General features: G+C 46.6%; 1 protein-coding gene across 2 annotated transcripts in view; it reads left to right on the top strand.

Annotated features, from left to right (window-relative positions):
* The window catches only part of SLCO3A1 (solute carrier organic anion transporter family member 3A1), a 154,703-nt gene that overhangs the window by 105,663 nt on the left and 32,777 nt on the right, over positions 1-16,263 (top strand). For both annotated transcript variants that reach the window (XM_030014883.2, XM_041123743.1), the window contains exons 3-4: positions 12,414-12,512; positions 15,540-15,803. In XM_030014883.2, the coding sequence (XP_029870743.1) occupies positions 12,414-12,512; positions 15,540-15,803 (363 nt within the window). The remainder of the gene's footprint in view (positions 1-12,413; positions 12,513-15,539; positions 15,804-16,263) is intronic.

Here is a 16,263-nt window from a genome sequence, read left to right on the forward strand (position 1 = left end):
GTGATGGAGATAAAAATGTGCAAGAACCTCAGATTGTGCTTGCAGGTGGGGTAGGCAGCTTGCCCAAGCAGGGGACAGAGAGATGGGAAGGATTTTGTGCAGTTGTCTGATGTATCCCTATACTCCTACGTAGGATCAAAACCACCCAGTGTTAAATGAGAAATTGGTCAGCAAACTCAGAGAATTGCAGTCCTGTAGAGAGGGAAAAGTGCCCTGGAAGTGCATTTCCATACTAACCTACTGTTGGCACAATTCCTGGGAAATAACGCAAGGAAATCTGTCTGCCTTTAGCTAAAGTGGCACCACAGATTTGGTAAAACAGGTGTTTGTGTTTAACGGCTGGGAGGAGATGAACACAGCTCGCAGGCATGCGACTTAAACCCTTTAAAAAAGTGTACTTGGCTTTTGAGCATATTTTTTTTCTTTCAGAGTTTCTTTGGTGGCTGCTTCCCAAGGTAATTAGCACGGAGAAAATTTGCTTGAAAGGCGGAAATCGCTAGTTCAAGCCCACAGCTATGGCTGGCATATTTGCACCGTACATTGAAGGTGTGGAATCGGTGTCTTGTGGGCTCATGCATCAGGGTGTATATAGCCTGCCCTGATTTGTACGCTCTAGTTAGGTATGTTCTTACACCTGCTACACCCGCTTCTTAAACTGAGTTGGCTTCTTCTCACGTGATAACAAGCAAATTTTGGGGACAAGAATATGAGCCAGCAGGGTAGGTGGAGCAAGTGACTTGTCCTTACATTTCAGAGATTGCTCAGCAATGGCTTTTTGTGATACACCTGGCTGGACCGGGCATGGGTTTTGGCGGGGGTTTTTGTTTCTTTCTTTCTTTCTTTGCCTTTTGCAGAAAGTGACGGAAAACTGGACTCTTAAGCTCTTTAGTTTGCCTAACCCAGCCTGAGTCTCTAATCTCTTGCAATGCGTTCAAACTACCTGTAAATCCTTTGGAGGAAGAGATGTATCTTTTATGAGCATTAAGCAATGTGTATACCTTCAAGGATGCTGCTTTATATAAATAACCACCATGAACATAAGTATTTTGGCAGAGTAATGGAGACAGCATTGTACGGTACAGGGAGATGTATTAAATCACTACGTGGTGCATGTGTTTTTGTAGGCAGAGTGTCTGACCAGGATGCTTGCATGGACTGATGCGATTCTGCAGGTTGTTTATATGTAGAGTGTATGTAAATATTAGGAGACAGGGCGTCAGAGTGATTGCAGCTTAAGTAGGAAAACACTGCTACAACAATACCACTGCGTTCATAATCCTCCATGAGTGTTCACTGCTTTAGTTAAATATGCAGAGACTAATGGAGATTGCTAGTGGATTAGTCTCGTATGACTGGTGCCAGTGTTTGATTAGCATAAGCAAATTTCTTCTCCAGCTTCCCATCAGTAAGGAGAGAAATGCAGCAAGCAGTCCCTCCCACTGCCTGGAAGGGTACTGGGACGCTAAGGAGGAAAACTCTTCAGGATTGGGGAACAGTTTGCTCCCAGTGTCAACTGGTGGGACCAAAGTAATCCCAAGACTTTTGTAGTGGGAGCATCCCTGTAGTTTACCTTGCAGAGCTCCCAGATTGGCTACTTTAATTTTTGGTTTGCTTGCAAATGCAATTTTGAGGGTTGTGGAGCTTTTGTCATTGCGTGATTTGTTTCTTTGCAATCTTGTTGGTGATCCTATTTCAGCAGCTGAGCAAAGCAGTGACTTAAAGGCCAATACAAATAGGGGGCTGGGCTGGGTTTTTGGTTGGTTTTGCTTCGGTTTTCTTTATTTCTGTGCTTATCAGAATGAGGGCACAAGCCAGCTAATGGGTGTGTTTTTGAGCTGTCAGAATTGCACCTAGTCGTTATGGAAAATTCAGGGCTGGATGCTGAGCTTGTGCTCCTAATGCAAAAGTCCAATCACTTTTTGTGCTGCTCTGCAAACATTATGTGTGTGTATCAGAATCTCCTGGGACTGTCAGTTGTTGGTATAACATTGATCCTTTCAAATGTAGCCTTGATAGTGCTGGGGACAGGGATTTGCTGATAAAACAAACTTAAGGCTTGGTAATAATTGAAAATGCAGGGTAATTCACCGGGCAAAATACCTGCTTATAGGAATCAGATTTCATCTCAAAGTCAGCAGACATTTCCTTGGAGAAATCCTGAATTCTGATGGAAATCAATATTTAAAGGGACACTGGTAGTCTCGGGAGAAACCTCTATGTAACATATCTTCAAGTCCTAGCAACCTCTTTAGGGATTAACATCTGAATGATAAATATAGGCCAGAACAAAGAACGTGCTGTGAAGAAAGGCCACCTCCATGAGCTCTCTCTGCAGCCCTGCAAGAATCACATTAAAAGTTTGTTATATCTGTAGCGTGGGTGCACTTTTTTCCTGCCTTTTGATAAGTGAACCCCCCCCAACAAGCTTTAGATACAGCCATTAAGTCTTATTGAACACAGGTGTAAATAAGTTGTTCTGCAGCATTTCCATACAGTGGTGAGTAGCTTGTATTAAAAAAATAAATCTTCATGAAGCAGGAGCTGATTTTACAGGCTGCAGACAGTGGTTTGATAAATTGATGGAAAAGTTTGATAGTAGAAAAGGGGAAGAAGCTGATGGGAGATGTCCAAGGCTGCGTGATTACAAACTAGGTAATAATTTATTTCACTGGCTAAAGGCAGGGCAATCAAATACTGAACCCCTCTATGGGCTTCCCATCACAAGCGGTCCCATGGAAATGGGAGAAGTCAGATTCAGTCCAACACTTCTGCTTTGCAGGCTTGCTGCTTGCTGGAGCTGTTTCACTGGCCAAAAGCAGCTGCAGGTCCAACAGTGAGAAATAGGATGTCTCAGGACAGTGCTGTCGGTTCTTTTTTCCAGGTGTTGTATTGCACACACAAATGCAGGCAATGAGCTGTTAGGTGGAATCAATGAGAAGAGCTCAGAATCAAAATTCAGATGTTTGTTCTAACACATTTTGTATCCCTGATTACTGAAGCACTGCATAATATTCATGCATCTTGCAACACTTCACAAGGAGGGACTAGCCTTTGTTAAAAGGTGGAAAAAATTATGAGATGCAGCGAGCAGTCCTTGGGAAGGTCATGACTGAGCAGGGAATTCAGTCTCTCTCTACCTCGGCAGTACCAGGACATCCTTCCCAGTTTTTGGCATCACTTGAGGAACCCTAAATAGATATCCCCATCTGGGGGCTCTACTCTTTTTGAGCTCCTGAAAGTAAAAGTAATAAATAAAATGTGTGCTACTGTACCGAAGGGAGAAAGCCCCCAACCTCTTCCCTCCTCCCCACCTCATCTCATACCAATACAGGACTGGGACCGCTTTGATCCCCATCAGAACAAAGACTAAACATTAAAGTGAATTATCCCAAAGTTGCTCCTCATTAATCGACAGCTGCAGGCACTTGGAAACATCTGTCAGGATTGTTTGAACATTCCCTTCGCTTCAGTGGTTGCACCGAGGAAGCAGAACGAATCAAAACATGCCGTTGGTCCAACGCCACCTATTCAAGTTTCCTACAGTCGATCGCAGCGGTGCAAATAAGCACGAGTGATAAGGGAGCAAGAGGTGGTGATGGGCACCTGGTTGTGTAGACAAGGAGTTGAGCAGCAGAAAAAATGATGTCTTTCCATGGTAAATGAGGAAAGCTGTCTCCAGGAAAGCTGGGAAGGAGGGACTGGGGGCTGAGTGTTGTTGCTGGGTTCTGCGAGAATGCAGGCATCCCTGTGCCCGCGTGGGAACAGGATGGCTCGTGGGCACACTGTCTGCTGGGGAAGAGGGGCAGCACTGGATGACTCCAGTGGGTTTTGTTGCTGGAAGAAGCCATCTGGCTAGGAAAGAGCCTCCCCCTACCCTTACTGTGCGTTTTTGAGGTTAAGTCAACTGATAGAAATGAGAGAAAACCCGTCTCTGCCCACTGGGTGTGAGTGCAAAAGCTTTTATCCCAAGCCCTTGAGGGCCAGTACCTTGCGTGCAGGAAAATACAGCATCTCCATTCTGTACCAGTATGCCTTTGATTCCTGCAGGCTGTGCTGGGGTGGTGTCTCTTTAAGGGCAGGTTGCAGAGCACACAAATTACGCTATTCCAATAATCCCTTCGCGCTGGCCTGCCCCATCCTCCAAGCAGCAGGAAATGTGGGACAAGCAGGGTTTTGAGATTATCTGGTGCTTTGTAAAGCCAGCTCCCTTTGTGCTTTTAGAAAGAGCTTGCTCCTGCAGCAGGCAGAGGACTGGGGATGACTTCTCTGGCAGGATGCTGTCCCATGTCCACAGCATCATCCCCAGGGCCATGGGAGCACATGTGTCTGCTCTGCCCTCCTCTGCGTGCCCCATACGTTCATTTTGTGATGGTCGCTGAACCACCTGGTCGCTGTCATCCTTGACAGAGATCACATTTCACTCCCTGATCCATTCCTCCATGGGAATTTAGTTACTTGATGCAAAGACAGTGCTAGCTTTGCAGTGGAGAGTGTTTCCCACATATTCCAAACTGATCAGCTTTTTGCCCACCAAAGCTGTCCCTTGAGATGGTGCAGGAGGGAACAGGCATTGCTTTGTCCATATGCTTTGCTGAAGGTGTGCTGCTCCTTGGGAGCTCAGTGCACAGCCTTGTACAGTCTAATTTCATGGAAATGCCAAGGCGGGAGCAGCCTGGCTTGAGGAAGGGGACCGAAAGCTCAGTAGATACCAGTGACATCTCCATGGAGAAATAAAATGTGATCCTTTGCAACACCAGGGGTTTGCCCATGGTTGGGAAATGCTGTGTAATTCATTGTTGATGGTCCATATTCAGCTGCTTCACAGCTAAGAGCAGTAAAGATGCTTTGGGCATCCAGGCCCTGGCTTTATGGATCAGTTTAGAAGTGTCGCTGCTTTGCTAGAGTTTCAAGGCATGTTGTAGAGGTTATTTAACTCCCAGGTGGTCAAGCACATCAACTGCCTACAAACCTGTGGAGGAACAGACTGGAGCAATGCAGTCTGTGCATGTGCACCTTGGACCCAGCCCTTCCTAGAAGAGTGACCCAGGTTGCTCTGAAAATAGTAAGCAGTATTTTTCAGAAGGGTCTGGATAACTCAAGCAAACTTTAAATGTGATTGCAAGTCCCTGGAGGCAATTCTAATAGTGTTTCCCAGGGCTTTATTGGTAGAAGGTCACTTTGCAAGGGGGGCTTTGTATCTATCTGAACTTTTCCAAACTGCATCACAAACAAATCTCTTTCCTCTCAGCATCAAATAAATTCTCACTTTGGGAACAGTTGGAGTGTGACTTCTCTTGCTGATGCTGGCTCTTGGGGCTGGCAGCAGGGCTGTTTCGACAGGGGGGCTTTGGGAAGAAGTAAGTGAGCAGGGGCCACAGGGACTGTAATTCGGCTCCATACCCTGCTCCATCGTGCAGCTGGGAATGCTGGGGAAATGTTGACGTTTCTTGGTGTAACCTCCCATCCTTTTTTCTCTCCCCCAGCTTTCCAAAGTGAGTGCTTCTCAATCACATCTCAGTCTGCCACTTGGTAAGGTCAGGAAGGTTGGTAACCTGTGGGATCAGGGTGTGCTTGCACTGGTTACTGGAGTTCAGGAAGGTGTGCTCAAGGTAGGCTTTAAACCGGCTAGCACAAATATGAGTAACAGTTCAGTCCTGGCAGCAGGATGCCTGTGCAGAGCTGTGAGATGGGTCCGCAGTGCTAGGTGGATACTTGGGTACCAAGCTGAGATGCTTGCCGAATCGTGTGTCTCCAAAAGCTGGGCTTTAAGTTGAACGTTGGACACGTGGCACCCAATGCACAGAGCAAAGGCATGAAGAAGGTCACCGTGCTGGTAACTTGGAAGTGGCACTGACTCTTGGCTGGGATATTTGATGTTTGGACCAGTTTGATATTGAGGCAGACAAGAACAAAAGCCTTCAGCGTCTTTGGGGATAAATTCTTGGTTTAGCACCTTGTCCTGTGTTCCTGGGCCAGTTCCTTTGAAGCCAAAGAGCTCGATTCAGGTATGTTCCTGCAGTAGGCCTTAACTTGTATCTAAACATTGTGTGGCGTAAGTCACAAATATGCATCCTGCTGTTATACGTTATTGCATAGTCTATTATTGGGCAAGATAAATGGCAGATGCTGTATGCTTTGTATCAGGACTTAGAAGGAATGTGAGATAGGACAAGATGACAGCCGAACATGACTTTTTCATTTTCTCATTTCTCCACATTATAGGGTACTTCTGACATTCCTACCGCTATTCACTAAATCCCCTTACAAAGTGCATTAATTCCTTTATAAAGCAAAACAAAATCCAGACTCCTGACCATTTTGCCTCAGGGTTTCATGTAAAGAAATGAAGCCTCCAAGTAGAAGAGGGCAGACGTAGGAAACACCGTATCAGAAGGGGATTGGGAAGTAGAAATGGGGGCGTGATGGGAAATGTCTGTGGCTTCAGTAAGAGGAATGGCTCCTGCTCTGATAGCCCTGCGTGCTGTCCCACTGTGGAAAATGCTGCTTTTCCTCCTTCTGTCTCACCTACTCAGCTCACCTTCACCTGATGCTTGTGGCAGCTCTCCAAAATAAATTACCTTGTGTCCTCAGCCCCTGGTGGGGCTGAGGCTTTGAAGTGAAGTGATTTGGTGTCCTTTAGCTGCCCATGTTTTCTTTCTCAGCCCATGACTGTGCGCTGAACCTGTTTTTATTCCCCGGCGAGCTGTACCTGTGATGCCTCCTCTTTACGCCTTGGTGAGGCTGGCAAGCCTTGCTGTGTCTCCCTCCATGTCTTACTTCCAGCCAGGAGGGTTTCTGCTGGGAGTTACTGTCCCCAGTTAATTTGTTACAGAGATTGAGTTGATGCTTCGCCCGCTTCACACTGCGAAAAACATGAGTTTGCTTGTGTTTCGGGATCCTGTTGCTGCTGGAAAGCAACTTGGATCACCAAGGGACAGCTCTTTATTACTGAATATTGACATCCTTTATCCCTGTCTTTGCAACTTCGTTCTTGTGCATTTTGCATGACTGACTGAGCATCTCTGTGCCACAGTCTTCCACCGATGTAGTGGTACCTGCTGCTGCTCCTTCTTTTGCTCTAATGGAAAACAGCATTATCAGTCCTGGGCCTTACTAGTGATAAAATCCCATCACAAAATGTCAGATCTAATACTCCCCTCTGTCCCAGTTCTTTCCTCAGCCCCTGGAAAATGTCTGTTAGTTGGCAGGACAAAGTAGAATTTGGCAAATTGTTCCATTTGAAAAGATGGGGAGGGAAATACTTCTGATTTTGCAGTCCAGCCTGGTTTGCTGCTTTTTTTTTTTCTCCTTGCCTTTTTGGAGGCAGAGAGAGTGGTGCAAGGGATAGAGTGGGAAAGCTGAAAATGATTAGCTGTTTTCAAAATAAAATGTAATTGTGTTTTAAAAGGGCCCAAACCGAAAAGAAGTATTTGCGAGTTATCAAAAAAAAGTTTGAATTGTCCCAAAACAAGGTAATTTTGTTTTTTAATTCACAGCTCTTGACTTATTTCTAAGAATTGCCATAATTTGGAAGGAATTTAAAAAAATAATTCTAAGATTAAAAATAAAAAAACCCATGAAACTGCATAAAGGAGAAACCTTTCTCATCCTACTTCTCACTGGTCTTTGTAGGGCTAACTACACTGGGGACATGCCCTGCTCCTCCTCGAAATGTTGGATGCAGGACCAAGCACAGGCCCTTTGAAGAGGCTCAGCCAGCCCTGCAGAGCAAGAAGCATTTGTTTCCAGGGCAGTATTGGATGTTTTCCCTTCCTCCTCCCGAGGAGAATATTTGTTACTGAATGTACTGCTCTGAGCAATAGAAATAAATTTTAAGCTGAGAATGAAAGGGAAGAGGCCGCAACATCCCATACTGATCGCCAGTTATGTTGCCATCAGTGGGAGTTTTGCAAGAGACTGACAGAGCCAGGATTAGACCTGTGATCTGTTCACTCCTAGTATTAGTGCCCTCTAGCTCTATCAAATCAGGCTGATGTAAAAGTTAGGGGAAAACATGGGAAAAGACCTAGAAGTGGTGTTAAAGCCATCTGCAAGTTTAGCACATCTTTATCCTTAGCAGCAACCCCAGGATTGGGAAAAAGGGTTTTGCTAGACCTTTTCTACTAAGCAGCAGCTTTGTGGTTGCATGACTAGGTGGATGATGTGGAAAGTGTTTTCCTAATAACGGGGGCGACTAGCAATCATGCAGAATTTCTCGAAAGAGGAAGGATGTCTTAAGCAAATTCTAACTTGGCTAATTTCCCCTTGAGCCCCCAATTCCACATAAGCATTCAACCACAGGCACTATCCCAATGCCTAGTAGCCTAGTTCTTGTGCCCAGTGGTGTGCTCTGTTGATCCCTGAGCATGGTCCGGCTCTGTACAGGCCCTAGACTATCCATCATGACAATCCCTGCCTTAGGTTTTTCCAAAACCTGCTTGATTTGTGAGACAAAGTGTAAAATACCATCACTGCAATGATAGGATTTTGTTGGAGTCTCGAAAAAAGTTAACAAAAATGGCATGGGGTGAGCCAGTTTTCTTGATTTTAGGACAAATTAACCTGAGGGTTTCTTAAGCTAGCCTAGAGGTGAATAATAATTCAATATCTTATTGTAAGATCTTAGATACCTGTTTCCCTGTTCAGTGGATGCTCTATCCCACATTGCCCTCTAGCGAGGACATTGCAGAGCAAATAATGCCTTCCAGCTTGCAGCTGCCAGGATATACAAAAAATGGTATTTTAATAACTGAGGCCACGGCTTGTTTCTGAAGTGGTAGTTTGCCATGCAATGTGAATAGTGTGAGGAGGGTCAGCATTCACCTGTTGCAGGTGCTGGTGCATGTACCTGCACTGGCCGCGGCTTTCGTGACATTTGCTTTTTGTTTGAGCTAACTGCCTCTGCATGCATCTCCCTGCTGCTGATGGATCACTAGCAAAAAGTCCCTGCTCCTTTCTGCTTTGGAAAAAAGGGAAAATATTCCCTGGGTTTTTTTGGTGAAGGATAATCTTTTTCCACGTTCTTTATCTTACCCTTTGCTCCATGAAACACACTTTAGTTCTTTGGCTTTGCCTGTATGCACATGGTCTGAGAACCCTGCCTGTGCTTTGGAGATCATCACGGGACAAACTTCTGTCTCTCTTCAACCCAACACTGGTACATCCAAAGGTGTTGCCTAGAGGGTTAGAACTGGTCCTTGTCCTTCTGCCTGCTTAGCTGTGTGAGCCTGCATCGGTGCCAAATGACAATTTTGATGTGTTCCCAGTTCTCCAGTTCTGTCACTTACAGAAAATTATCAACCGGCAACAGGTTTAAAAACAAAAATTAAAAAAAAGGAAAACAAGTGCCTGCTGCCTGTGGAGAACAGGTCATGCCTGATTCATCTTGTTCTCAAGGTCTTAAACCAGCCCTGCGGTACCCAGAGCTGCCCTATTCTGGGTTGTGGGTGCCCTGGAAGCAGCTGTCTGTTGGCCACACAGTCCTTTTGCTTGCACACACAGGTCCCATCGGGGCAATGGCACAGCTGTTCAGCAGCGCCGTTGGCTTCTTGGTGCCTGTGGGAACCTGTCACAGCCTGGAGTGCTTTGGTGCCCACAGCAACCTCCCCTCAGAGAGGGTCATCCCTGCAGATGTGAACCCTCGGGCAGCTCTGGAGGAGCAGGTTTCTCTGCTGGTGCCCTCTGGGCTGGGGATCCGGGACTGGGAAAGAGAAGTTACTCAGGTCTGCCTGGGTTTTCCTTCCCCTTACTCCTCCTAGGGTAGGGAAGTAAGAGCAGAACAATGTGGTGACTCCTGCTGAAATCCAAGGGCTCCTCATCCGAAACATGGGCTGTTTGCCCCAGGTGCTGCTTCAACCGGCGTGAGGGCCACTGTGTCCATGCATGCTTGACCGTAATTACATAGAAATTCATGGTTAATGTTCAGTCATCAAAGATAAACCAGATCTTTGATTGCCGGCTTGTTCATCAGACTAGTAGTCATGGCTATTCCCGTGCTAGATGCTGTCAGTTTAAACTCTTTGACTAAAAACTCAAGACTTTTAGAACAGTTTGTTATAAAATCTGCGATTTCCTGCATGCAAACAGCCAAAGGGCGCAATCTGATTGTGTGTATGGCAGATACATGGGTGAAGACAGCACCCTGCCATCAGTGCGATCCTCGCAGGGGCTGTAGGACCTCCAGTAACATGATCGTGTCTGGGGAGCTGGGGTGGGCTGCACTGTCACCCAGCCTGCTCCACATGGGACTTGTGGGATGAATGACAGACACTGTTGCCATCTAGTGGCCAAAAAAAATGAGATGTGGATATTTTATAAAATGCCACTGGAAATTTTATAGCCCCAAGTGGGGCAGGCCTTTGGTCTGGGAAGGAGGAAGATGGTGCTGGGAAAAGAAATCCCTTTTCCCTGCTCTCCCAACCTGTCTCTTCCCTCATTTCACATCCCATGAAGTGCTTCTGCAGGTAACCGGGGACTGGGATCTCCCATATGAGGCTTTATAGATCCCGTGGGGAGCAAGGCACGGGCTTCCTAAGCAGCTCTGTTGATTGAGGAGCAAAAATTCCTCAACTTACTACTGGATTGTGGAACACAAACCCAATGCCCGGGGATAAGGTGACTGCAGGAGGGGAGATGGCTTGCTCCACTACTGGTGTGGACGTCATGGGCAGAGGCCCTGGGAACTAATTTAAGCTGGCAGCATGGGCTGCGACACAGTGCCTTGCCGCAGCTTTGAGCTTAGCTGAGATGGGGCAAGGGATGGCAGCTTATGTTGCTGCCCTGACAGCAGTGACTCGTTACTGTGGCTCATACAACCTGACACTTTTTTTCCTCCCACCACCTTTGTTTCTCCCTCTTGCTTCTGTAGGTGATAGCTGTGAAGGCATTAACATGCTGGGTTTCTGTGCCAGTGGCTGGCTGGAGACACCGTTGCTTTGTACCTAGTTGTTAATCCAGCCAAGTCACGGTGCCACAAACCTAGAGGAATTAGTTTGCGCTCTACATTTTAAAAATGAAGGTGAAGTTATTTCTGACCGTACCAGCTTATTCTGCTTGGCTGAGCTGTCCAGCAGGTGCGGTTTGCCTTGCATAGGGCTGGTGGTCTCCTGGGAATATTTTGCAGCTCTGATCATTTCTCCAACTCCTGAGAAATGCACAGAGAGAGAACTTGGAAATTAAAAGTTTCCCGTTAAGGAACTTGAGGGCTGAGATAGCTGTGATGAAGTGCATTATGAATGCACCGAGATGCCAGACAGCACCCCCAGAGAGATTTGGAGAAATGTGGGGTGTACCCCGCTGCCGAAGGAGAGTGAGCAAAGCACCCAGATGCGAATAAGCTCCTTCATGGGACATTTCTGAAGTGCAGCGACACCAAGACTGGTGCCAGCGCAGGCTGGCACATCCCTAGCAGGGAGTGCCAAAGAGCTGCCCCCTCACCGTGCACATGGGTCCATCAGCCACGCTCTGCCCTAGAGTGAACGAGCAGGTGCTGCTTTGCTCCATGCTGCTCAGACCTGCCCATGCTTCCTTCAGAAAGCCATTCACAAGGGTCCTTGGGGACTTTTTGTTGGTTTTCTATCCCAAATATGTTCCTATTGTCTAATTTACAAATGTTTTGTGTTATCTTTGCTGCTTCTTTTTCTGGATTATCCTTGTGTCCCCCTGCCTTTCTGCTCAGGATAACTGAGAGTTGGCGGTGTGCCTGTAGCGTTCCTGTTTCAGGGCCAAAATGGGAGTGAGAATAAATGCTTCTAAATATTGTGTTGAAGCAAATAAGTAATTTACTTACAATAGCTCTTCGCCTGGCATTACACTGGCAATTTCATGCAGGTTTTGCAGGAGGAATGAGCAGTTGCGAGAGGTTAGAAGAGCCGTGCGCCTTGGGGAATATTTGCCGTGGGGTATGATGGGGATAAGGGCTTCACAGATTTGGAAGAGTGCTCGTACTTCTGTAAAGGACTTTATCCAGCAGTCTGTGACAACGCTGCATTTCATAGATTTGCTGGCCCTACGTTCTGAAAATATACCTGGCTACCAGGAATTTAGCTGGAGGTGGCAAAGGTAAAAAAGACTTCCCTGCGGGGAGAAGGCAGGTCTACTTTACCTTGTGCTTTTGAGTAAGACATCTTTCAGAGAGGCCAGCCAACCAAAACACAGTATACGTCCACACTGTCTTCTCAGCTCAAGAGAAAAACTTCAGCATTATCACAGCTCCATCTATTCTTTTTCCTGAAGAGGTATGGAAAAGCAAAAAGCATTTAGGGTGCTCTTTTGCCTGAAGTGTTTGACACAGAGACATATCCCTATCTATTTGACATCAGGAGGGCAATAGCATCTTGCAGGAGACAAGCAGAACAACTTGTAATGAATAACTCGAGCCTAGTACTAATTTTCTCTTTTCTCTCTCCCTGTAGGGATCCTCTTCACAATGCTGGTATTTGGACCAGCCTGTGGATTTATCTTGGGCTCATTCTGTACCAAAATCTATGTGGATGCTGTCTTCATTGACACAAGTAAGGAGAACTGGGTTTGGTTTCAAATCAAATACGTTAATGTATCAGCAGGACAAAAATGTGGATGCTTACAAGCTGGAAACTGCTGCTCATTCCATCTTGAGTGCCTCTTGTATGTATATGTGTCACTTTTAGAGGGGTTTTATGACTGGGATTCAGATGTTTTCAACTCTGTCCCTATAGATAACAGATTTGTAGTAGCTAAAATTTGTTCCCTCGTATGGGCTTTTCTACTGCGAGATGACTTTCAGCCCAGCTCTTAGAGGACACCTTAAAGTATCATCGTGGCCGGCACACCAGCTAGCTGTGGACATAGTCTTGCCAGGGGAGCTGTGTCCAGAGGGCAAGATGAAATCTGGAGAGCTGCCATCCCTGGGACCTGGGAGGACTGTCCAGGCTCTCCGATGGAGGCACACCAGTAAGATCCATGCCTGGCACCTTATGTGAATGACCTTGTCTGGTTTGACAGATTCAGTCCCACAGCATTATTGCTTTTTCCCAAAGCAGTGCTAATTATTGCCCACCTTGACTCTGCAGTTGGGTTAAAGCAAATTGTCTGCAGCTTGTCTTTCTGTTCATTAAGAAAAAATCTGCAAATTCTTTTATTGCTACCTGCACTATGTGCTCTTTGCCATTAGAGGGCAATGTGTAATAGGCTGTTCTCTGCTGCTCCGCAAGCCCTTTGGCTATAGACTGCAAACCTGATGCTTCATTCTTTTCCCTCAGTTGTTCAGATGCTTTTTCTACAGTTTTCAGCTCCATCTGATCCCACAGGCTCTCATCCTGCTGGAGAGATGTTGTCCCTTCTGAGGGTGCACTCCAGTTCAATGATGTTGCAAATACACCTTCACAGGATGTGTTTGGATGGAGTTTAACCTTGCAAGACTCAGAACAGGATTGTGCAAATCTGGAAAAGTACTACTGCCCTTTCTTGGTCTTGTATGCATATGGCAGCTGAAGAAATCTAAATAATATTGAATGAGCAGGAAAACTGTCTTTTTTTTTGGTGGCTGAGCCTTTTAGCTGCGGCTTGGTCAAACACCACATGGTCCCATTTCATTCCTTGGCTTTAGCAAAGGTATGCCAAAGACTCGCTTGGTCCTGTAGGCAGAGGAGCTTGTTTGAACCCTGTTACGTATTTGACCATTAAGTATAATTTACTCCAAAATATGAATGTGCAGAAGAAGGTATTTCTTCTCCCAGTAGGTGAAGCTGTGGAACTCCTCACCATAGGGTGTTAAAAGTCTACAAATGGATTCTGAAACAATTGGACAAGTTCATAAAAGAAAAAATGAACATGACATCAAATCTAGCTTAGAAAGCCCCAGAGCCACAAATCACAAGAATAATATCAGGTATATGTTGACTTTATTCTTGTGGACTTTATGGGCATCTGCAGCTGGTTACCATCAGAGGCAAGATGCTGACCTAGCTAAAAAGTTAATGTGATGTAATCTAGCCATTTTTAACATAAGACATTGCTGCGTATTTACAGCTTAAAAATCCCCAAACAAATACGGAGCCATGGAGGAGAACGGTGGAGTGTTATCGCTGAGAAGCCTGGAGGGGCTGTGGCTCAGCGGGTCATAGGGAGTGTGTGGCACTTTCCAGCTGCAGGTCCAGCTGGCTTTGGCCTTGGGTCCATCACTGTCACATGAAGGCTGGGGCACATAAGGCCTCCATCTATTTTTGTATGGGGAAGAGTTTCCACATTGCAACTGGCTCTGCCTTGCAGCCCGGGGTGGCATGAGAAGACCTAGCTCCAGAGGCTTGAGCCCTGCCCTGCTCCCTGTTTCGGGCAGGAGGTGTGGGATGCCAGGGCACACTGCTGTGCTGCCCTCCGTACATGCCCTATTTTAGGAAGGGGATATGAAGAAGACCTTGGTTTACCTGGCTCTTCATGTGGCTGTGTTCCCAAGAACCTGAAAAAAATGTACTTCAGGAAGGAGGAAATAACAGAAGAATCCAATCCCTCCAAAACACTATTTTTCAAACTTTATATATATTTGAGAGCTACGTGTTATTTTCCCCAAGAAGAAAAGAGTTTCCTTCTGTCTCTGCTTGAGAGACAACTTGATTGCTTCACTTGAGACAGATTTTTCAGAGTGGCAGTAACCAGACAGACATCATGAACAGAGGAGCTTGCTATTCCAGCCATGCAGACCTGGGTCTCCCCTGGGAGTCAGTTCTGGTGCTGGGCACCCTCCACCGGCTTGCCGAGCGGCTGTGGCAGGGAGGCGGCTGTTAGAACCACAGTTTCGTCTCTCCTCCAAACTGACTCCAGAGCCTTCTTTTTCCTTATCTCTGCTGAGTGATGGCCTACAGGATACTCTTGCCTTTTACTTTGCTTTTCTTCATTTTTGGATGATTTCTCTATGTTTCTGAGCCCATTTGATGCAGTGGGCCGGTTTCTTATCCAGTATTAGAATCGTTTCACCCTCCACACAGTCACAGGTGCCCATACAGCCCAAATACCCATCTCTCCTTTGCTGAAAAGGGCTGCGAATTCAAAGCAGGGAGAGCATTGACCTCCTGGAAAAAAAAGGGTAAGCCAGGATGGAGAAGTAGTGTCGTTGTCTGTGCTGCTGCTTCTCCATGCAGGTCTTTGTGCCAGTAGGTATGTCGGCTCTGTGTGCACATTTGACACACTGGGACAGTGATGTCCAAAACCTTGGTGCCAGCATGGGGGACCCTAACTGGTATATGGCAGCTTCCTAGAGCTGGCAGAGCCAAAGACTCTAGAGCGAAGCTCTGATTACAAGGTGTAGCAGAAGCTGGATGTACCATCTAGATAGACAAGGTGATGGGTTGCTTGTCCTAAGGACCTATTGGATGTGGGGGTCATTATGCACTGGTGATTCACACAGTATGGGTGCGGGATGCTCTGTGGGTCCCCACCTTGTGTCTGGGAGCCCCTCACTAGCCAACAAAGCCCCCAACAACCATCTTCCAGCCTACAGGATAATGAACACTGTTGTCTTTCCCTCCCCATGGCCAAGCCACTGACGTGCGTGTGTACCCTTGCAGGTAAGCTGGACATTACCCCGGATGACCCTCGGTGGATTGGTGCATGGTGGGGAGGCTTCCTGCTGTGTGGTGCCTTACTCTTCTTCTCGTCCCTGCCGATGTTCGGGTTTCCACAGTCCTTGCCACCACGGCCAGAGCACACTGGGGAGAGCGAGCAGGCCATGCTTCCCGAGAGGGACTACGAGAGACCCAAGCCGAGCAACGGCGTCCTGCGGCACACGCTGGACGGGGAGAGCAGCACGACCTGCTTCCAGCAGCTGCGAGGTGAGACAATGGCTCTTGCCACGTTTTCTGTGAGAGTTGGCAACAGCTTAACAGTTGGTTGGATTTGTAATTGGTCTCTGATTTGGGCTATCTATGTCTACCCCCAAAAAAATCCCCCCAAAATCTCAGTGTCCTGAAATTTCAGTCCCCAGCTTCTAATTATCTCTGGCATTTTCCTCATTTTAAAGAGAGACTTTGTTCCACTTGAAAGGTTTGGTTTTTTTTTTAAACTACAAAGCTTCAGAAATGCACAATAGTCCTGCAGAGTTGATAAAAAAAAGAAGGGGAACACAGTTGGTAGAGTAATTTGTGAACTGCTCTCCAGTCTACTGTCCTGCTTCTCTCTGCCTCCCGAAATGGAGAGTGAGCTAGCAACGGCGGTTAAAAGAAATTGGGAGCTCCTGGCATCTGAGCTGCATCTTAGGGCAATCCCAGATACAAAGCAATGAGTGCTGGGCAC

Source organism: Aquila chrysaetos, chromosome 5 (assembly GCF_900496995.4).
Source record: "Aquila chrysaetos chrysaetos chromosome 5, bAquChr1.4, whole genome shotgun sequence".
Taxonomy (NCBI): Eukaryota; Metazoa; Chordata; class Aves; order Accipitriformes; family Accipitridae; genus Aquila; species Aquila chrysaetos.